The sequence below is a fragment of the Puma concolor genome, chromosome B1, assembly GCF_028749965.1.
Source record: "Puma concolor isolate L17-30 chromosome B1, mPumCon1.1.hap2, whole genome shotgun sequence".
Taxonomy (NCBI): Eukaryota; Metazoa; Chordata; class Mammalia; order Carnivora; family Felidae; genus Puma; species Puma concolor.
In genome coordinates, this window is record NC_141670.1 from 172188504 (window position 1) to 172213304 (window position 24801).

Here is a 24801-nt window from a genome sequence, read left to right on the forward strand (position 1 = left end):
ATTCTGGGATCTGACAGTAAACAAAACAAGAGTCCCTGCTTTCACTGATCTCCCAGTCCAGTCCAGAAAGATAGAGAATAAATCCATAAACAAATATATACCAGAAAATAATGAATAAAATAAGGAAGATAAAACAGAATGGAGAGGAACACGTATGGGAGGGGGAGGGTATATGTGGGAAGATTTATTTTAACTAGAGTAGGAAAGAGGTTCAAGGATGATAAGGAAGCAACCATGAAAAAATCTGGAAGAACAGTTTCAGACAGAGTATACAGCATATTTAAAGGCTGGAAGAGAAGCACAAAATAAGGTTGGTGTGGCTAAGAACATAGAGAGCAAGGAAAATGGTAGGGGACAGAGAAGGAAGCAGGGGCCATATCCCATTGGATTTTGGAGAATACGGTAAGGAGTATAAATTTTATTCTAATGGCAAAAAGAAGGCACCGTATGATTTTATACAGATACTTGACATAGTCTAATTTATGTTTTACAAAGACAGAGTTTATAATGTAGAGACTAAATTATGGAGACAAAAGCATAGTGGAGAGAACAATTAGGAGGATACTCCAGGTAAAAGATAGTGATAGTTTAGACTAAGGTTTCAATAAGAGACATGGGGAGAAGCAGTTATACTAGGTATCTATTTTGAAGAAAATGCCAGTCAGATCTACTGATGGGATTTAAGTATAAAAGGGTCTATAATAAATGTCTAACATTTGGAGATTGAGTAAAAAAGCAGTTTTGTTGCAGAAGAGATAAAGAGGAGGTATTCATGAAATTAGAAGGAAAACCAGGTGAAAGGCTGTCTTGGGCTCCTAGAAAACAAGGTGTTCCAAGGAAACAGAATACTGCTGGTGGTGGTAGGCACTTGAATACTTCTTCCTCTGATTTCCATGAGGACAGATACTCGCACCCCCGCTGACACTGTGGCCTCTTGCATTTAGCCAGCCCGTCCCCCCTCCCCAGTGGCCCTCTGGAGGTTGACTAAGTTTAGTGAGGTAAGTTTGGGAGAGAATGCTGGGCATGCTTATTAACTCCCTCCTTTATTTTGGGATGTGGTACACATTGTCTTCTGTTCTTTCATGGCTACGTATCTGGGCAAGATGGGTAGAACTGTCTACAATTTACTGGGTAAGTCTAAATAAGAAGAGTCTCTAAGATCTCATACGCTGGCTCAGAACTCTGAGAAATAGCTGAGGAAAACAAATGAGTAAAATTTTAGGTTGTTACTGGGATCAGGCCACGTGAGAGTCAGTTCTTGGTAAGTCACCACAGCTTATGGAAGTTTTGTCCCCTAGCAGCAGACTACAATGGTTTTGCAATTAGAAACAGCCCTCACTGAATGTGCTGGTTTTGAATAAGTAGAAACAGTCCTCACTGAAGGTGCAGGTCCTGTAAGACAGGGTGCTGCAGCTTAAATGTGAATTCTATAGAGGCACCTTGGCTTGGTATTACCATGTCAGGCATGAGGGGAGAAAAATGTCTTTTTTAATTTGTTCATACTCTTACAGTGTTTTGCAGTCAGGTCTGCAGACCAGGATTTTACACAGCACCTCCTAAGTTTCCTATGGACCACAGAACACAAGAGGGAGCTTCTGGATTTAAAGTGTTAGGGTCAGGTCTTGACAATGTGCAATTAGATGCCCCAAATTTTGTTTTGAACTGCCTGCAGGACTAAGATAAGGAACTAGGCAGGGAGAAACTTTATTCACATGACTTCAACTTGAACTTAGATATGCAAACTATAAATTCTGACCATGGCTCTAGATTTCCGAGTTCTATCACTTACTGATAAATAGAAACCACAGTATGTCTGTCTTATTACAATGAGAATGTGCCGCACGCATCTTTTGGCTGAAGAGAGAGAGAAAAAAAAAAACCTTCACGAAATTATTTTAGGAATAGTAAAACTGTATAGAAATAAATGCAAAGATGCTGCTTAAGATGGTAGAAGATGAGAAATATTTCTTTAGAAGAAAGGTTTAAAGACTTTGGGGATAAATAAGATAAAGAAAGAAAACGATATCTTTAAAATCAGAATAGAATATTAAAGAACAACAGATTCACTGAGCTCAACCTGTTCTGATAAAAAAGACTGTAGAAAAGATGATTATGTGTTAGTTGTCACTAGATCAGAAATAGTGACGAAGTCCAAGGAAAAGCAAGAGATCCACAAGGAGCCAAGATTCACAAGCCACTTGGGAAGTATCCTGTTAAAGTTACCAATAAATTCCATAATGAAAGCAATGGGAGAACCATCTCTAGAAATCAGAATGGCCACCATGCTGGGAACTACTGAAACTGGAAGATGGGTACATCAAATATCTATTTTTTTCTACTTTTGCATATATTTGAAATTTTTCATTACAAACAATTTTTTTTTAAATATTGGAACAGAACCAAAATTTGGCAATATTTCAAAAAAAGACTACCAACAAAATCAGCAAAAAATACTCAAAGCACTACTGATGTATTTCAGGGTTACAACTGCAAGAGGAGATAAAGGTACTTGTGATGTTCTAAAGGACTCTAAGAAGAAATTCACAGAATTAGAATTCTAAGGAAAGGCACAAGAAAGTAGAAACATATTAAAGTAGGAACATATTAAAGGAACAATGAGAGGGGCAACCTGGGTAGCTCAGATGGTTAAGCGTCTGACTCTTGGTTTTGGCTCAGTCATCATCTCACAGATTTGTGAGTTCAAGCCCTACGTCGAGCTCCATGCTGACAGCACAGAACCCGCCAGGGATTCTCTCTTTCCCTTCTCTCCACCTCTCCCCAGCTTGTGCTCTCTCTCTCTCTCGAAATAAATAAAACTTTTTTTTTAATGTTTATTTTTGAGAGAGACAGAGACAGAGCACGAGCAGGCGAGGGGCAGAGACAGACATAGACACAGAATCTGACGCAGGCTCCAGGCTCTGAGCAGTCAGCACAGAGCCCAATACGGGACTCAAACTCACGAGCCTTGCGATCATGACCTTAACCAACTGAGCTACCAAGGCATCCCTAAATAAGACTTTTAGATAGATAGACAGACAGACAGATAGATAGATAGATAGATAGATAAAAACTTTAAAAAAAAATAAAGGGATAATGACAAATTAGATATCAGATAGTTAGATAGTGTTCTGAGAGAATGCTTTTGGCAGACTCAGAAGATGGTAAGTTCATATATATCAACCACTACTGGAATTTCCTAAGACAAAGAAAAATACCATAGAAAAACAAGTGTCTCGATCTGGGGAGAAAAAAAAAAACAACAAGTAAAAGTAAAGAAGGTATTTAATTCCAGCAAACAGGACTAGCCCCATATATTTCGGAGAAGGAAAGCAGCCATCTTCAGTAGGAGAGTGAATGTTCCTTACAGGAATATGGAACAGTAAAGGGAAATTAAATACTAAGGTGTTATCCTATTACTACAAAAAAGGGCGTAACAGAAAGATATTCTATTCAAATCCTGGAACATTTCAGGGTTGACGACTATTAATCCTCAAAGGCCTCTAGTGACACAGATTTCAGAAGTCAATAGCTACTATTCAAAAATCTGGTGACAATGACCCTCCATGTGAAACAGATACAACAGTAGGAACAGACCTTCCCAGGGAGCAGGTCTCACCAGCCTCACAGGAATGGGCAGTGGCAGCAGCTACCACAGCACGGAAGTGAAAAGGCTGGCTCATAAGGCATACAAAGACTCTATCTATCACTGGGATGCCAGAAGCAAAAAACTCAAAGGGGAAATGGAAATTAAAGAGTTTTGAATATAATGAATGGAAAAGAAAAGAATATCAAGTAAAATATGACTAGAGTCCTCATCACTGCCAACTTAAATTCTGCCAAAAGGGAGCAATGTCTCAAATGTAACTCAGAAGAAAGGAGACAATTTACATGGCGGGTCTTTTCTCCAGATAGGACACTGACTTCTTCACGGGAGATACCTCCCATTTAGGTTTAAATGCAAAGCTGACTCTGGACATGACTACCTGGTATTTCGGAGGTTGTGGGTACTTTGCTAAGAGCCATTTCAGTGGAGTGGTGGGAATCAAAGCCCAAATAAAGAGAATTCAGAAGAGAGTAAGAGGTAGGATAATAAAGGTAAACTTTCCATACTGGTCCCAATAGTAATCCTTCTAGTAGGAAGTATTCTGGCACACAAGTAGGTAAGTCAGTAAATCTGGTGATGGAAAGTGAGGTACTTTTATCCGATTACATCTATTTTTTTTTAAATTTTTTAAAATGTTTTTATTTATTTTTGAGACAGAGAGAGACAGAGCATGAACGGGGGAGGGGCAGAGAGAGAGGGAGACACAGAATCGGAAGCAGGCTCCAGGCTCTGAGCTGTCAGCACAGAGCCCGACGCGGGGCTCGAACTCACAGACCGTGAGATCATGACCTGAGCTGAAGTCGGATGCTCAACCGACTGAGCCATCCAGGCACCCCACATCTATTTTTTTCAATGAAATATGAAGCAAGGTCATCAGCTGAAGAGTAAGGCTATAGGAAGTGTGGGAAGAGAGGAAAAGTATGGAATAGCTATCTCACAGAGTAAAGAGAATGAATGTCCTCTGCAAGTTTAGTAAGACTGTCAACATTGTATCCACTGATTTTATTTTCATTAATTAAAAAAAATTTTTTAACATTTATTTTTGAGACAGAGAGAGAGCATGAACAGGGGAGGGTCAGAGAAAGAGGGAGACACAGAATCTGAGACAGGCTCCAGGCTCTGAGCTGTCAGCACAGAGCCCGACGCGGGGCTCGAACCCATGGATCGCAAGATCATGACCTGAGCCGAAGTCGGACGCTTAACCGACTGAGCCACCCAGGCGCCCCCACTGATTTTATATTTACATATAATAAGAAAGAACAATCAGTGGCTATGAAATGTTCTCCTCCAAGGGCTGAACATTTTGGGTACAAGCAGAGAAGTGGCAGTTTGAATATTTAATCAGGGTTAGGAGTAGGAGAGAGGATAAAGAAAATTAAAGGTGTACGTGAGAGTTTAAACTTTGCTAAAAACCTAAGAAAACAGTCTTCTCTGTCACCTACGATCTATACACTTATGGTTTATAACACTATTATGAATTCAAAAAGAACATATGTCCCAAGTTTTTAAATTTTTTTTAATGTTTATTTTTGATAGAGAGCACGTGAGAGAGGGGGAGGGGCAGAGAGACAGAGGGAGACACAGAATCTGAGGCAGGCTCCAGGCTTTGAGCTGTCAGCACAGAACCCGCAGCAGGACTTGAACTCATAAACCCGAGATAATGACTGGAGCCAATGTCAGACACTTAACTGACTGAGCCACCTAGGTGCCCCCCTCCCAGTTTTTTTAATTTTAAGAAAACCACACAGAAGCAAACAGACTATTTCAGTAAGTTACGATGTGCTCAGGAAAATCTTGAATTATGATGAGATATGCTAGATTTTCACAAAAGACTGACACTAACACTTCACCGTGCAAAATATATACACATAATAGCAGAAAGATAACCTTACCTTAGTGTTTCCCAGGAAGTCTCTATATTCTCTTAATATTTTTTGGTTTCTAAATAGCCCTTTAAAAGAAAAGAATCACAAAATACATTTAGCTCATACATATTCTTATCAGTCATATTTTAGGTTAACACAATTATTCTCTTTAAGACTATGTTAAATATATTCCACATGCTAGCGGCCAAATATAAAATGGGCAGAGGACTCTTCTTTCTCCAAAGATATACAAATGGCCAACAAGCACATTAAATGGCCAACATATCACACTAATTATCAGAAAAATGCAAATTAAGACCACAATGTGGTATCACCTCACAGCCATCAGAATGGCCATTATCCAAAAGCAAAATGAAACAAAGCCCAGAAAACAAGTGTTGGCGAGGATATGGAGAAACTGAAAACCTTGTGCATGCTGGTGGGACTGTAATATGGTGTAACCACCATGGAAAACAATATGGAGGGTTCCTCAAAAATATTAAAAACTACCATATGATCTAGCAATCCCACTTCTGGGTATACACCCAAAAAATAAATAAAAAAGCAGGTCTCAAAGAGATATTTACATACCCATATTCAGAGCATCACTATTCAGAATAGCCAAGAAGTGAAAGCAACCAAAATGTCAATGGACAGATGAATGGATAAACAAAAGGTGGCATATACATACAATGAAATATTATTCACACTTAAAAAGGAAGGACATCCTGTCACATGGACGGACACTGAGGACAGTATGCTAAGTGAAATAACTCCATCAAAAATACAAATATTGTATGATTCTATTTACCTGAGATATCTACAGTAGTCAAATTCATAGAACCACAAAGTAGAATAGTGGTTACCAAGGGCTACAGGTACGAAGAAAGGGCCATTGCTTAACAGGTATAGTTCCAGTTTTACATGATGAAAAAGTTCGGGAAATAATTTCTAGAGATTTGTTTCAGAACAATGCAAAGATACTTAACACTCTGTTAAAATGATAAATTTTGTTGTGTTTTTTGTGGGAAGAAAACTGGCTTTACAATGAGAAAAAGGCACTTTGATATTAAGATTCTGTTCTCAATATTACCTAAAAATATGAGTTACTTAAGCTTGATAGAAGAACCAATTCCTCATTTCTTAGCCCAACGTTTAAAAATACAATAAGAACAAACTTCTATTACTATCTTTTCTCAAATTGTGAACTTTATATATTTCCTTTAATGTATGTACAAGCTACTTGTGGTATCATTATTTTAATAGCAAAAGACTAGAAATGACCTATGGGGAAATAACTGAATAAACTATGGTATACCCCCCAAAATGGGAGTATTATAAAAGGAATGAAAAAAATGTCTCTATTTACTACTATAGAATGGTCCTTAGGACATAGTGTCAAACAAAAAAGCCAAGAACAGAAAGTATACCTTATTTAGCAAAAGGGGTCTGAGGGGGTAATACCAGTGTATATGCTACTTCTATTTCTCTTTTAATAGTATTGTACTATTTGTGTTTTGGAACTTTTTTTTATTTAAGTTCATCTATTTATTTTGAGGGAGAGAGTGTATATGAGGGGCACAGAGAGAGAGAGAGAGAGAGAGAGAGAGAGAGAGAGAGAGAGAGAGAATGAGAATTCCAAGCAGGCTCCACGGGGCTCAATCTCATAAACCATGAGATCACGCATGGCCTGAACCAAAATCAAGAGTTGGAAACTTGGGGTGCCTGGATGGCTCAGTTGGTTGAGCATCCGACTTCAGCTCAGGTCACGATCTCATAGTTCGTGAGTTCGAGCCCTGTGTCGGGCTCTGTGCTGACAGCTCAGGGCCTGGAGCCTGCTTCAGATTCTGTGTCTCCCTCTCTTTCTGCCCCTCCCCTGCTCACACTCTGTCTCTCTTTCAAAAATAAATACAGATTTAAAAAAAATTTAAAAAAAGAGTTGGACACTTAACCGACTGAGGCACTCAGGCGCCCCTATATGCTATTTTTTAATGGAATAAATAACCTCAAAACTAATTTTCTAAATGGTTACTGATACAAGAGGGAGAATAGGGTGGAGAGGATAGTAGTGGAAGCTAAATTTCTCTGAAGTATTTTTATCTGGTAGATGTGATTCTAGATAATCATGTAAATGTTTTACAAAATTATAAAATAAAAATAAATCAAAATTATTTCTAAAAATCATAAGCAGGGGCACCTGGGTGGCTCAGTCGGTTAAGCGGCCGACTTCGGCTCAGGTCATGATCTCACAGTCTGTGAGTTTGAGCCCCGCGTTGGGCTCTGTGCTGACCAGAGCCTGGAGCCTGTTTCAGATTCTGTGTCTCCCTCTCTCTCTGCCCCTCCCCCGTTCATGCTCTGTCTCTCTCTGTCTCAAAAATAAACGTTAAAAAAAAATTAAAAAAATAAAAAAGAATAAAAATCATAAGCAAAATGAAACAAATGAACCAAATTTTACATCTACTTTGTGGTTTATCCACACAGACAGAAATTTCAAGTGAATTTAAAACACAGAAATATAACTATATATCCCTAGTGGGATATATACTAAAGACCAAAAAAAAAAAAAAAAAAAAAAAAAGTAAATCTTAAATCATCCTGATGGCAATAATATTGGTATTATTATTAGAAACTACACTATATTCTTTCTATATGTGTAAACAAAAAATGTAATTAATTATATCAATGGACTAAAAAATAAAATTTTCAGTGTAAGAAAAGAGATACAAAACACAACAAAGAAAAATAAACATTCAGTTTTTCAAAACAGCCTATCTATCTTCTCTCTTAAGGAAAAAAAAAGCATTTCCTACCTGTCCATGGAAAGACCTTAAACATATGACAACCTACTACAAATGAATATCCCTGATGCCCAAAGGAGACTCTCTCAATTTTATTTCCTACTAGAAAGAAATGTAGTTCCTTCCAGAGATGCGTAATGCCCAGTCCGGGGCAGGAAATATAGAAGATAAACCTGAAACATCTTACTGTACCTAAAAGCAAGGAGGCTACAACACTAGGGTTATGACAAAAGGACTTTGGAACCAACTTGAGGTGCTTCCACTGGCCAAAAATGGGACAATCTGAGCACCACTACTTTGCCCTACTTGGTTTTTCCTTCCTTGCATATCTTCCTTCAGCTGGTTTCACTTCTCCTTGATCTCCTTCTATCTCACCGCTCCCCCTCTTTATACTGAACTCCCATACTCTCAAGAAGCTCTCTCTATCCCTTTTCTATCTATATTACTGACCGTATTTCCATTTAGAAATTTCACCAACTCATCAGGGTAAGGTAATATTGTCACCTTTAAGCTTTGGTCCTGTACAGAATTTAGAAATACAGTTGAAGAATTCAGATTCTCCTAAATAAAGCCTGTCAAAGAAAAGTAAGTGTATATTTTTCTCAGATACTAGCACCTCTATCTATATTTTAATCCTGCCACATTCTATCAGTTCCCCAAAGTAATAGAACAGATCTGTAACTGCAGTGCCAGCATCTAATTCCCCAATGCAATCTGCCCTACTGGAACGACATTCGATCATATCCAGTATTAGCATCTGTATTACTGAAAAGATACCCAATGGAAGTCTTTGAATAGTGATACCAAAATTCTGAGGTTCCCTGATCCCAGTATATATTTGTTTTACTGAAATATTTCACCCCTGTGGATTTAGGTGCAGCTCTCTTTAGCATATCTGTGAATAATACAGTCAACAAATGTTTGCTTCTTCTAAGAGGCAAAAACTGCACAGATCCTAGGATTCACGGATTCTCCTTATTACTTTTCAAAATGCTGAACTATGATTTAAAGGACTTGGATTGTGCAAAGCAATCTACACTTGCTCAACATACAGATATCTGAATATCATATATTCCAGGCCTATAAGAACCTCAAATATAGCCCTTATTCCTCCTGACTAGATTAGCTGGAAAGAGACAAAATGTTTTTTCAACTTTGTCAAGAAAAGAAATAATCAGCAGAAGGTCACTCATTTTCTTTGCCAAAATTAAAACTATACAAAAACATCCTAGATCTTCAACTAAAGGGCAACTGAGAGGATATTAAGACCTACTGACAGATTATTGAGGGCAGTGGTTAGTGAGCTTTTCTAAAGCAGTTTAACCATCACCATCGTATGAACTAACTAAAACAAATACCTGTTTTTTAGAGACATATACTGAAATATTTATAGATGGAATAATATAATAGCTGGGACTAGTTTCAAAATAATTCAGCAGAGTGAATTACTAACCCTCAGTAGAGTGAGGGTTAGTAAAGGAAATACAGATAAAACAAGGTTGGCCACATGTTGATAACTGTAAAGCTGAGTGATGGGATTCTCGAGGAGTTGTTACACTTTCCTCTGTACTCCTATGTCTGAAATCTCCCACTAACTGGGGGGTGGATAAAACAAAATATGAAGAAGGAGCAAAAGAAAATATTCAGAACATACAAAATTAAGGGTTAAAAATACACCAAAAACTCATGAAAATCTATTTTAAAAGATACACAATCTAGAAGAGTAAAGGATATAAAAATTATCACAGAAAACTAAGAAAAACAAATATATTAAAAGATAACCAACCTCAGTGGTAATCAGAAAAACTCAAAATTAAAGGTACCATCTGTTGTCCATCAAATACATAAGAAAGTTAAAACAATGGTAACATCCAGCACTGTCAAGGATATGAGGAAATAGTCACCCTCATACACTGTAAGTATAAATTGACACAATATGCCTTTGGAGAATAATTATTCAGAACTAATCATTCTATCAAATCTTAAAATGCCCATGTCCTTCAACCCTAAAATTCTACGAACATTTTATACCATGTATTTTTAATAACAGTATATATTACATATTTTAAAATATGACATTCACTAATGGTTCTTTGTAATGGTAAAAAATTGGAGAACATAAAGCTTGTTATGTCCATATAACGGAAGACTCTGTAGCTGTTAAAACAGAATGGGAGTGAGGTAGAGCTCTATAGAAAGACATGGAAAGATGCTTACAGTCACACTGGTAAACATAAAGGACAAGACACCAAACAATATGCAGAGTGTCACCCAATTACGTTTAAGTGAAAAAATGTGTACAGAAATTTGAAAATTCATCAGAAATATTCTGGATAGATATACACCAAATTGCCAACAACAGTTATCTATAGTCAGGAAAATGAGACAGTAACTGTAGTTACTGTAGAAAATGAAAGGAGGCTTTTTATTCTTTATATATATATAAATATATATATAGGAGGCTTTATATATATATATATATCTATATATACCTATATAGAGAGAGAGATATATACATACACAAATATAATCTTCAAATCAGACTATAAATTATAATATTGACATATAGAAACAACCATGTAGCTTTGTTACCTCTCATCATCTTTAAAGAGCCATACAGGAGGAAAAAAAAAAAAAAGGTACTGTCTTATAAAGTGGAAACTGGTATTTGCTAGAACCAACAGAGCCAAAGTCAAGAGACCTGCAACTGCTAGGAAGTACAGTTATTCATTAAAGGCCCCAGTTTCACCTACACGTTATGTTTTAATTAACTCCACTTTAAATTGAATATACTTACTCTCTCTGTATTCTATTTCTGCTTCCTTACGCAGTTTTTTCTCTCTGGCAAGAGCTTCAGGGCTTCCCCAAACTTCCAAAGATCTGCACATACACACATGGGCCATTGACAATGAACACTTTTAATGACTTTATTGTAATCATATTTAAATCTAGACGAATTATAACTATATGAGAATCTTACAACAAAGCATAAGGTCCTTTAGAAAAAATACAAAACACTGAAGAAGCTTTTCTAAATTAAATCTAAACAGTAACAGTAACTTCAACAGCAAATTTTCTTATAAATTTTGATATACTTTTAGTTGACTAGTCACAGATAGACAAGTTTGCAAATATGAAAATACTCTGCTTTTTAAATATATCCTTTAAAAACTTCTGGGTCTATATAAGATGGGTTTTTATTAATCCCAAATTTGGCTTGTACATTTATTCTAAAAGAACTATATTCTTACTTTGCCTCCACATCTGATCTCAAGTATACGGTAAAGGACTCGGTATCTTCATGAGGACTTCGTCGTCTGATTTTTCGAAGTTGTTCCAGATCACTGGAGAAAGAAACATGCTGAATTTGTTCAGACAAGGTTCATATAGTTGAGGTACTCAGAAGGATTATTAGGGGCAGATAAAAGCCACTATCTTGATCCTGATCTTTAAAGACTACACAGATCAGTTAAAGGCTTTATAAAGATCAGTTTAGAGAAGGCATTTTTGCATACAAAAATTGCTCTAGAGACAGTGAAAAAAAAATTATTCTTGATGTTCACTATAGATAACATGACATAATATGTAGAGATTCAACTAATTCATCAGTGTTTGTTTTTTATCTGTTATGGACACTCCACTGCAATGTCTGATGTATGAGGAAAAAGTGAAAAGTAGAAAAAACATGGATTAGGATATCATCCTCTATTTAAGAATTTAAATTTAAGACTTATAGTCATACTTGTTTATATCCAGATTAATACTAATTGATGATACTAAGTGGTAACACTATTTATAGGTATCAAGTCATAAAGTGTATATGTCAATTCTGTGCTATTTATTTTCCATTCTCTTAAATTCTGAAGGGTTTATGTATTCATCAAGTCACGGCTAAATAGTCATTCTAAATTTGATTATTGGTCTTTCTAAGGAAATTCTACAAGAGCAATGGAAAAACCTATAAGTAAAAATCTGGTTACTATGGAATATATTAAATCCCAAGAAATTATTTTGGAGTTTAACATAAGTCAACAACCCGGGCACCTGGCTGGCTCAGTCAGTGGAGTGTGCGACTCTTGACTTTGGGGTTGTGGGTTCGAGCCCCAACTTGAGTGTGGAGATTATTTACCATAAAATATTTAAAAATAAATAAATAAATACATAAATAAAACAAGTCAACATAACCAACCATCACATATTAGTAAAAAAATGTTTACCTATCAAAGATATGTATCCTAGTTCCCTGATGCTGACTAAGTGAGCCAGGTTGCCACTGACCTCTTTACTATGTTTCTTGGCCTACAATGCGGAGACAGCAACACCTAATCCACTTAATTCACAAAATTTTTGTGAGAACTAAATGAAGTACTCAGTGTGAAACAGAACATTCTTTTACATCACTGTTACAACTGTTTTTTACAATGTTACAATGTTGTTTTTAATAGTTAAGTAAGTTACAAAACTGATGACAGGAATTCTTATTTCTTGATACTGTAATACAGAGGATGTGACCAGGCGGGAGAGGGGAAAAAAGGCTAAATCTGATGTCTAAATTGCCAAGAAATCTTCAACGTAATATGGCTTCCTTAGGTAAACACACAAAGGGGGGGGGGGGGGGGGCTTCTAAATTTGTGACAAATATCTGAATAAATATCTAAGATTACAACAAAATTAGTAACAAAAAGATACCAGAAAAATAATTTATGCTCAACAGAAACCATAGCTGGAGTGTGAACATAAATGTAACTAAATTACTCAACTCTGGTAGCCAAATAAACCCAAAACTTTAAAAAGTTAAACAAATACACAAATATCTTATTAATAATAAGCTACATATTAACACAATAATAAAACTCCTAAGGTTCTTGTGGGATACAGAGGTTTTGAAGAACCTTTTTTTTTTTTTTTTTAAAGTTTATTTATTTTGAGAGAGAAAGTACGAGTGGGAGAGTAGCAGAGAGAGAATGGGAGAGAGAATGCCAAGCAGGCTCCATGCTGTCAGTGCAGGAGCCCTACATGGGGCTCAATCCCGTGAACTGTGAGATCATAACATGAGCCAAGATCAAGAGCCAGATACCCCACCAACTGAGCCATCCAGACACCCCAAGAACCTACCTTTTTGAACTTTTTTAAGATATCACAAAAGACTGGAGTTGCTCATGTTGAAGCAGAATTCAGTTTAGTAAGCTACCAATCTTAACATTTTTTAACTGAACAAAATAGATCTTCAATTTAGGAAGCTGTCTTGGGAAAATTTCCACATGGATGGTAGCAAGTAACATATTCTAAGAAATAAATGGCTATTCAGATTAGATACAACTATCACATTAAAAAAGAAAAAGAAAAAGAAAAACCTACTATACCTGGATTTCAGACAGAACTCATTTATTGCTCTGACTCCAGTGATGAAATTATTCTGAGTGTACTTTGGTCCATATTCCCTCTTCTTAAGGACTGCTTTGACTAAAACCAAAAATAATAATTAAAAAAAATATATAATAAATATGCAAATTGGAAACAATATTAGAAGATAAACATTTGTTGACGTTTAAGTGGGTTCACTAATGAATTTCATAGAAAATTGATGTTTTTCCTGATGCACTGAATGGCATCAGAAAAGGAAATTCTCCAAGTGCAGAATAGGACAGAATCCCATTTGTTGCCTAAATGTAGATTTTATCTCCATAGCTCAGCTATAACTGATGCCAAAATGCTAATCCTTTGTCTAATGGACATCTTGTATAGGTATTACTGGTCTGTTTAAATTGTACTAATACAATTTAAATTGTCTAGGGTCTAAATGAAAATGAAGTTTCAATAAAAAAATTCCGTACTGGTTCAATGTTTTTCAAACATTTTTTATAAAAAGGAAAATAGAAAGTAATCAAAGAGTACTACATACAATGAATAAGTACTTTGTGAAAACTTTTGTTTTCATTCATATTTCTTACGTGAGGTGTTGTCAAAAAAGGCCTGAAAGCCACTGGACTATTTCACATAATGTAAGAAAGCTAAAGTAAACGTAAGGAATATTTTTATCAGTTAAAAATTATAGGAAGTTTAACATAATTATAGAAGGTTTATTATGGGTAATAGGTAAAATACTGTCTTCTACTAAATTATTTCCCCATTACCAAGCATCAAATTGTTCATTAAAAAACCAGAGATCAATAACAAAATACCAATTTGGCATCAATTATAGCCTGTGAATTAAAAATTACACTCAACATAGGTCTATGTTTATAAATCATTGCAAAATGAGACTTCTGGTCACATAACGTAGGTAAATAACATGAGCAAATATCTGAAGAGCAGGACAAAACAACACAAGTCACGTGTTCCGTTTCAAACTGTCACCCAGTTACTTCATATTCTATTCTCAGATCTATTAATGAGTTTTCCATTGTACTTTGAAGTGGAAAGAGTATATTAAGACTAAAATTACCTGTCACTACAGTAGCTAGAAAGGACTCTTAAAATAACACATTAACTATTAAAATCAAATGCACAAATAATATTTAATAACACTTCCAACAAAGTGCAGTATAAAAAATCAAAACTTTATTTGAAAAAAATACATATAAGGTAGTTCAGGTTTCTTTTTGCATGAGTTTCATGTCTCTAAACTGCCTTACTCGAATAATCCTAAAATTCTAAATCCAGATAAGCTACTCTGGAGCAAAGAGAAGAATTACTTCTTTCTTTTAAAAGATCAGTGGTTTTTTAAAGTTACTTTTCAAAGATTTCTTTAAAGTATACAGAAATCCCTCTTGGCCTGCCCTGGCCCAGACTGTGGATGATGCTGCTGCAATCATATTAATTATTCCTAACTGTAACTGTATACTATGGACCATCTTCCAGGTTACCCTAGAAAAGAAATTGCATTTTGCAAAATCTCATAGGGGTGAAAAATACAGCTCAAGGAAAATGCCCAAGGCTATACAGCTAGTGCATGCTGGAGCCACAAACTGAGTCCACTTTTGCCTGATGCCAAAGCCGTGGTGCTTCTAATCACAGTTACTGCCCTGTAAAACACCCTGCTTTGGAAGTGAGAGCCACAGCTCATACAAAGAGCAGAGCTGCAAACAAGAATTCCCTCGTCACTCAGTTATTCCCAGAAAACAAAGTCAAAAAAGAATGTCCAAACTCTATCTGCATTTGAACATGGTGTAACTGAAAGGTTTTGGGTCTCCTGCTTTTTAATCACATTACTTTTCTAAAAATGATAAAGCAATTGATCACTTTTATTTGCCATTACTCCTTTCTTTGGGCTTTTGAAAAAACAATTACCACAAAATTTGTGACCAAAATGCAAAGTGAATTTCGGTAGAAAATTAGTTTATAAAGAGGAGAATAAATCCTTATGGTCAGTATGTTTAAAGAAAAAAAGGGACTGTACACTCAGAATAATGTAATTATAAAGAGCTCTATATAAACTAATTTCGTATATTTAATTCAAAACACCATTACAATAAAAAAAAAGAATAAAATATATTTACCTCTTACTTGGAGAGGTTCTTGCTTAATGAGTGGAGCTTTGAGTTCAGCACCTATATTTTCTGCTAGAAAGTTAATTTTAAAAAGTTACATTAAGTAGTTGCTTTCAAACAAAATTAAAAACTTAATGTTAGCTAACAATCTGGCAATGTATAAAAAATATAATATATGATAGGCCAATATCCTAGTAATACAAGAATAGTTGAACATTAGAAAAACTATTAATTCCCCTCATTAACTGACTGAAGAAAAAAAGCTACAGAATCATTTCAAGAGCTAAAGAAAAAGCATTTACTAAAATTCAACACCAACGCAAGTTTCAAACCTTTTTTAAAAATTAGGACAAAAAGGAATTTCCTTAGAAAACAAAACAAACCTATAACAAACATATTCAATGACAAAAAATTAGGTGCATCTCTTTATAAGGTATAAAACAAGGACACACACTATAAATTCTTCCACTCAAAATTATTCTAGAGATATTAATGAGGAAAGGATGACTATTGAGTGGTACTGGGAAGAATGTACAACACCCCCCAAAATTCACTAAAAATTAAAAATTAAATATACTTCATCCCATAAACAGCCAATTCCAGGTCAATTAAGAACTTAAGTGTGAAGGCATTTACATGCCTAACAGACAACAACAGAGAATATTTTTATGGTAGAGACAGATTTCTTAAACAAGAAAAAATGGACATATTCTACTAAACTAAAATTCAAAACCTCTGTCCATCAAAAGATCCCATTTAAAACAAAACAAAACAAAACAAAACAAAACAAAAGATGGGTGCCTGGTTGGCTCAGTCAGGAAAGCATTTGACTCTTGATCTTGGGGTTGTGAGTTTGAGTCCCATGTTGGGTTTGGAGATTACTTAAAAATAAAACCCAGAAAGAAAAGAAGAGAAGAGAAGAGAAGAGAAGAGAAGAGAAGAGAAGAGAAGAGAAGAGAAGAGAAGAGAAAAGAAAAGAAAAGAAAAAAGAAAAGGAAAGAAAAGAAAGCCTCAAACTGGGAGAAGATATTTCTAACAAATAGCATCAACAAAGGATAAGTACCAATATTTAGGAATTTCTCCAAATTAACAAGAAAAAGACAGATCATTAGAAAAACAGAGAAGACAAGAACAAGAAGGAAAGGAAATACAAGTGACCAATAAACATACCAAAGAGATGGCTGCCTCATCATGGACAGAACCCAAAAGAAACCACAAGAATCCATTTTACAACAATCAGATCAGGAAAAATGAAAAAACGTATCAACATCTAGTGTTGGCAAGGGCTATGGAGCAATGGGAACTCATACACTGCTGGTGGAAATATAAATGGCACAATTACCTGGCTAAACAGGTTGGCATTACCTGATACAGCTGAACATAAGCATAACTTATGACCTAGCAAATTCTTCTAGGCCAATATATTTGTCCTAATAGAAACTTGCACAAGGGTACAAGGAAAAAGGTATATGAATGTTCAGAGCAGCACTGTGTTCTGTTGCTTCAAATTGGAAAGAACCCAAATGCCCATAAGAATTGGAATAGCTAAACATACCATGTTCTATTCATACCACATTTCATACAGTAGTGAACAATAATAAACATAATAGTGGCTATCTTTCTTTGAGCCTTTACTATGTGCCAAGCACTATTTTAAGTACTTTACATGTATCATTTAATTCACACAACCATCAGAAGTATGTGCTCTAATTATCTCCATGAAAATTAATGAAATAGATACATGTAATTTATAAGCTAGACACATATACTGTTAAGATAAATCTTAGCAAAATCTAATGAAAACAGTAAATCACAAGCATACACACAATAAGTTATCACACAGTAAAGTGTAAAAACAGCTAAACAATTAAAGATATATACATGTAAATGTCTAATTCTATTCCTTTTTTTTAAACTGACAGAACTTAATTTTTTTAAGTTTATTTATTTTTGAGAGAGAGAGAGCATGAGCAGGGGAGGGGCAGAGAGAGAGAGAAAAAAAATCTCACCCTTAAAAAAATGCCCCTTATAAATTTATATCCTCACTCAATAATAAAATATTTACTAACGACAGAGCTAACATTTACTAAGCATTTAATATGTGCCACATACTGTACTATGTGTTTTATGTGCATTATTCCATTTGATCTTAACAAAACTGCTGAGGTAAGTACTATTATTATCTTCATCGTAAAGATGAGGAAACTGAAGCACAGAGAAGTTTGCAACTTCCCCCAAAACCACACAGCTGGTATTTTAAACATGAAGGCACAGTCAGGAATTGAAACACACATCATTTTGATTAGTCTATGCTCTTAACCAACTTCCTATATTATCTCTACGTGTAAAACAATATTCGATGTAGGAGTAGGTATTTGTGTATTTTTCATGGCAGGGAGGAAAAGGACAGATGTAAAAACTGGATTAGCAACATGGAGCTTACTGGTAGCCTGTTGACAATAGCAGTTTCAGCAGGAAGAATGGGGACAGAAGCAACAGCCTGAAGTGAGAATGCGAAATGAAACAGTAAAAGCAGTATCTGGACTTTCAGCAGGAGCTAGAAAGGAGAATGGGATCAAGGAAAGACTGACTCTTTTATACAGGGATGAGAATGATGAGGAAGAAACTGTTGGTTTAATACATCAAGAGGATAGTCTCAAGAGCAAAGAACTTGAGCAGCTGATAGCAGAGGCTATCTAAACGTCTCTCTAAACATATTAAAAAAATAGAAACTGTTTCCACATATTTATAGAATGTCAGTTACTGAAATGATATGCAGCACCATGAAATCTGGCTCACTACCTGAGTAGTGGTACATCTGGACTTCTGCCCCCTTACTGTCTGTTTTCATTTTACCATCCTTTTGCTTTGCTCTTATTTTTGTTTTGCCTTTCTTGCCATCTGTTAGACTGATAGAGTTTTCTGTATTTTCTTCCCGCCCCATCCCTTAAGATGGTTTGAAATTTGTAAGATTACATTTCTGTTTAAATGATTCCACTTAAAAATTTAACATACATACTTTTCTGTGAATCTTTCTAATCATCTGCAAAGTTATTCAGCATCTCAACTTTCCTCTAAACAGGAAAGAAACCTTTAATTACTGAAAACTTCTTTGATCTTATTATGCATTTTTTTAAGTGTATCGATTTATTTTGAGTGAGAGAGAGAGACTGCAGGGGAGGGTCAGAGAGGGAGAGAATCCCGAGGAGGCTCCACACTGTCAGCGCAGAGCCAGACACAGGACTCAAATTCAGGAAATCCTGCGGTCATAACCTTAGCCAGAAATCAAGAGCCTGGGTTCAACAGACTAAGCCACCACAATCTTACTACTCTTGACTACGACTTTAGCATTTAAGGGGAATCCCCTTCTGGGGATATTCTCTCTCTCAAAATTAATAAACTTAGAAAATAATAAAACAAAATAAAAAAATTAAATTAAATTTTAGCATTTAGTATTTCAAAAGGTTATTGTTTGTATTAACAATACTTAATTTTCCCAACATGTTTTATCCATTTCTTGCTCTTTACAGTCTCGCCTATATCCCAATGCTTTTTCCCCTCTGAGTCTACTCTTATACAAATATCTTATACAAATATATAATTTAAGTTTCCTTCTTTAATGTGGGTGGGTTAATGGTAAATGACATTCATCTTTCTATACGTGAAGTATTTTATTTTGCTTGCACTCTAGACTGTTTACTTAGACCAGTGTGAAATTCTAGAGTAATATTCATTCACCTTTCCTTTTCCCCTTGCACAGCTATTACTACGAATCACTCACCCCTGTGTCTTCTGCATACTGTGAAAGATAAAAAGTCCACCTCAAAACAGCAACAACTGGGCTGATACAGTATTTTCACTTTTCTCTTTGGATGCTTTTAAGTTGGGCTATTTCTTGTTTTTGTTTTTGTTTTTAAACCTGTGGATTTCTTTTTACTTATCCTGCTTAGTATTCAAAGGGTACTTTTGATCTGAAGACTCTTGTTTCATCAAAATCTGAAAGATTCTTATCATCTCTTTGCATATTTCACCATTTCTGTCTTCGCTCTGAAATGGCCTGTTAAATGTAGGCTACAGCTTCATGCCTCGTAAATGCCTTCTCACTTTTTTGAAAATCCTTTTGCTTTCCTATGTGCACTGAGGGTGAATTTCAATTTACTAATCCTCTACTTGATGAGGACTATTTAATCTATTAAATTTTTATTTTAGTAACTAACTTCCATTTCTAAGATTTCTAGTTGGCTCTTTTCCAGATTTATTTGTTCTGGTTTTATTCTGACAGTTTGTATTTCAAAATATGTGAATACTTCATTTATTCTTTTGAAGATATTAAACTTCTTTTAAAGCAATTCAGGCCGTTATTTTAATATCGTATAGAGTTAATACACATTTGATTTTGTTGGCTTTCTTACAATTAGGATTTTTCATGTATTTTTATTCTTCATTGATGTAAGAGACATAACGTTTCCTAAGTTTAAGGTGTACAATGTGATCTGAAATTTATATATTGCAATATGATCATTCATGTACTTTTAAATTTCAGAATTTACAATCTTATTATAAGTAGGATATATCCCTTCACTCTCCTCATGTTCTAGTGCTCAAACTCAATCTGATCCATCTGTCCTGAACCAGATCTCCTACTGCCAGTTTGAAATTCCTGCCACTCAATCCAGTCTCTAAGTCAGCAAACAGTAGGTTCTAGTTTCTGTTCTTCTTGCCTCCCTACCCTACAGCCTCCTACAAGGTATAGCCTCACATAACAAATGGACGAGCCTAGTTCCGCCTACTTTGGAGAGTGGGTGGGTGAGTTCAAACAGTGAGTCTGACTCCAACACCAGGCTATGCATGTAGCACCTACAGATCCCTTACCACAACCAAACCAAACTCCTGGTTGCCAGTGCTTGCTCACACACCCAGAGTAAGTCCACTCCTTGGACATAGCGTATCTTTTTTGAGGGCCGTTGTTTCTTCAGTTTTCTTTTTCCATGTTTTATCTATCGCTCCAAGGAGAAGTAAAACAGATACTTCAAAGCATCTATTCACAATGCCATCTTGGTCAGAATTTCTGCCTAGCTACTAATTTACGTTGTTCAAGGCTTTTCAGGATAGATTAAATGCCAACAGACTAGGTACTCACAAAGGCAGAACCCTCTCTGAAATAAAGGCAAACATCTTACACATAATTTTTAGTATATTCTTAGGGGTTTTTTTGTTTTTGTTTTTAGTGAAAGCCACTGGGCAAATGACTTAACATGGTATATTATGGTTTGATAACTAAACATGTACAGAAAATCCAAAACGCTTTAGTTTTAACTATTCATCAAATCCTAAGTAGGTTATTAAACATATTGGTAAATTAAAGGTAGGCTTAAAAACCCTCTTATTTAGGGGCGCCTGGCTGGCTCAGTCTGTAGAGCATGTAACACTTGATCTTGGGGCTGTGAATTCAAGCCCCACATTGGGTGTAAAGATTACTTAAACATAAAAAAAAAAAACACTCCTGTATAATTAATAACTATAGGTTGTAACATTTGACACTGGACAGTTAAATAACATGATTTTATTTTTGTCTAAACTATACAGCAAACAAATTCTGAAGCATCTTTACCCATAAAATCTATTTATCAATTTCTTAAAATTTTGTTTTGGGGAACAGAGAGTAGGGCAGACAAAAGTGAAAGAAAAGCTTTCAACATTCACCTAGCATCTGAACAACTAAAATCTTTTACTGTCAAAAGTTTCAGAGACAACCCTCTTTTCCACAATGATCAAAGGTGTTCAACCAAATCACTAAGATGAATTGCTCTAAGGCTGATATTTCTGGATATTTTTCTCCCTACAAACTGTCTATAGTTACTAATCATAGTGCTAAGAATCATAAGCAATAAATGCTAGTAAATGGCTCAAAGACATGTATGAATACTTACTTTGCACACCAACACCTTAATAAGCTTGTACTGTATCACTGGAGTAGAATCTTTACGATTTCAATAAATAACTAGATATTCTATCCATGAATATCTCTAGACACTTGTTTAAAGCTCAACCCCTGGCTGTTTGCCACACATCTGCTGCCATTAGCAAAATTAAAACTAATTTTACTAAAATTTAAAACATCTGAATGCTCCTTAAAAACTTAAGGATTCCTTAGCAAGTCTCTGCCTCTTAATGAGCTGTTCCTGACTTTACCATGTGATTTGAATTATTCAAAAGTCAATCTTAAATCCTTAAATATACAAATTATCTTTCAATCAAGCAATTACTTGCTGTCTATCCGATGGCTAACAACGTCTAATTTGGCCTAAGCAAATTCTGAAAAATTGAGCCCAAAATAAAACTATCAATAAACAAATGTATTTCTAATGTAAGAAAATAAACTTGTATTTTTATTTATCAGCAGACGAAAAAGGAAACCTTGTCATGGATTTCAGTTTCAAACCTTTTGTAGAGCAGAAACATTAAATATCTTTGCCTGAGTCTATGTTCACCTCAGAAGAGTATTATAACATATTTTACCTTTATATTATTTCATCACTTATTTCTTCTCCCATTTCTTTTCTTTTTTTAATGTTTATTTATTTTGAAAGAGAGAAAGAACGCACGTGCACACACGCAAGCAGGAGAGGGGCAGAGATAGAGAGGGAGAGAGTGAGAATCCCAAGCAGGCTCTGTGCTGAGTGTGGAGCCCTACATGGGGTTCGATCTCACAACCGCCAAGATCAGGACCTGAGCCAACATCAAGAGTAGGCCACTTAACCGGGTGAGCCATGCAGGCATCATTCTTCTTCCATTTCTACGTTCCAATAAATATTCTGGAACTCAGGGACTCATCATAATCTCCATCCCTTCATCTTCTAATATCAAACTCTCAATATTTCTCCCTGCAGTTCTCCATCATCACAAGAAAAAGAAGAAATTGGCTAAAACTGCATAGTAAGCCCAAAAGGAGGATGGGGCTTAGGGACAAGCATGAAAAACAGGCACTGCAAACATAAGTACAGGTTTCTCAAGGAATCTATAAAATATTCCCATGTGAAAGACACCCAACTAAAGAAAAGATAGTTAAACTCCCTTCCTGTACTGTCTCAAACATACTCATGACTTCAATAACCTCTTAGGTAGAGCTATTAACTACTCCTAAGTCTCTCCCCAAGTAGGAACTTAGCATTCATTCATTTACAAATATTTACTAAACAACTACTATGTGCAAACCACTGCTCTAGGCACTGAGTCCTGCTATCATGGGAGAAATAAATATTGGAAATATCAATCAGCATTAAGTGCTGCCCACACAGAGTTAAAATTAGGCTGATATGGCTACTTTAGATGAAGTGATTAAAGAATGACTTTGTGCAGAGTTGACATTTCAACTAAGATGTAAATGACCAGAAGGGATCAGCCATGTGCAGAAGGGCACCTTGAAAAGAGAAAGCAAGTAGAGCAAAGGCCCTAATTAAGAACAAGGTTTGTATTTCCTAAGAGCCAAAAGGAGACTGGTTGGGCTGAAATATAATGAGCAAGAAAGAGAATGGAAGCACAGAGCCCAGGAAGACTGCTGCAGTAATCCAGTCAAGAGATGATGATGTCTCACAACAGAAAAGTAGTATACCCGGGGTGCGTGAGCAGCTCAGTTGGGTAAGTGTACAACTCTTGATTTCAGCTCAGGTCATGATCTCACGGTTGGGTGAGGTTAAGCCCTGAGTTGGGCTCCATGCTGACAGTGCAGAGACTGCTTGGGATTCTCTCTCTCCCTCTCTCTGCCCCTCGCCCACTTGTGCAAGCTCGTGTGCTCTCTCTCAAAGTAAATAAACATATATATTTTTTTAAAAAAGGCTAGCATAGGGGCGCCTGGGTGGCTCGGTTGGTTGAGCGTCCAACTTCAGCTCAGGTCACGATCTCGCGGTCCGTGAGTTCGAGCCCCGCGTCAGGCTCTGGGCTGATGGCTCAGAGCCTGGAGCCTGCTTCCGATTCTGTGTCTCCCTCTCTCTCTGCCCCTCTCCCGTTCATGCTCTATCTCTCTCTGTCTCAAAAATAAATAAATGTTTAAAAAAAAAAATTAAAAAATAAATAAATAAATAAAAAATAAAAAAGGCTAGCATAATTCTAAAAAAGAAAAGAAAAACAGTATATACCCAACTGCCTATTAGTCCATCTGTTAAGATGTCACAGAGGCACCTACAATTCAGATGTCCAAAACTAAATCATCACCTTCTCATGAAAATATACTCTAGCTTTGGTATTCCCAATTTTAGAAGTCAATGAAATCATCTACACAATCACCTAATCCAAAACTAGGCACTGTGCTTTACTTGACCCTCTCCTCTCTTCCCCAAATTCAACCACCCAATCTTAATTATTTAGCTCCTAAATCTCGAGTTCATCTACTCCTTTAAAAAAAAGCATTGCCATTAACCTAATCTGGACCTTCATTTGTATTACTGCTCTCAGTCACCTTCTTTTGCAATAGGTTTTCCAGTCTTCAGCTAATTATCTTTCTAAAACTTTAAATCTGATCACGTACTTCCTCTACTTAAAATGCTCTAATAGATTCCCACTGCCTACAAAACCAAGTACAAACTCCTCAACAAAACCTTGATCTCCTGATATTCACCCCTTGTGCTCTCAAAACTACCAACCCCACCATCAGGTCCTCTACTAACTAATCACACTAAGGTAGTTGTAGGTTTATCTTCTTTCTCTACCATTCAGTACACCAATACCTAATTTTCTTTTAGGTCCCTAATTAGATAACATTTCCCCTCATGGAAAACTTTCTCAACCACTCAACACTCAGGTACCCCTCCCAAGTGCTCCTGCAGCATACACTATTTCCTCTATCATGGTACTTACTCTACAGTATTACATTTGTTTACTTAACTTTGTTTCAGCAATTTTCTGTTTTAGTAATAAACTCAGTCATTCTCATCTGCTGCCGTATAAAAAGTGTTCAATAAACACTTCTTGAATAAATTAATGGACAAATAAAGGACTTCATTTTTATGCTGCACAGCAAACTAGGTATCCTGAACAAATTGTTTTCA

General features: G+C 35.9%; 1 protein-coding gene across 2 annotated transcripts in view; it reads right to left on the reverse strand.

Annotated features, from left to right (window-relative positions):
* Positions 1-24801, reverse strand: part of SLC30A9 (solute carrier family 30 member 9) — an 84763-nt gene that overhangs the window by 35686 nt on the left and 24276 nt on the right. Inside the window, exons 3-7 of one of the 2 annotated variants that reach the window (XM_086705156.1) lie at positions 15767-15826; positions 13631-13730; positions 11519-11611; positions 11065-11147; positions 5497-5555 (exon numbers count right to left, since the gene is read on the reverse strand). In XM_086705156.1, coding sequence (XP_086561282.1) covers positions 5497-5555; positions 11065-11147; positions 11519-11611; positions 13631-13730; positions 15767-15826 — 395 coding nt within the window. Of the gene's footprint in view, positions 1-5496; positions 5556-11064; positions 11148-11518; positions 11612-13630; positions 13731-15766; positions 15830-24801 lie in introns of both variants that reach the window. The other variant, XM_025922380.2, reaches the window with a different exon arrangement.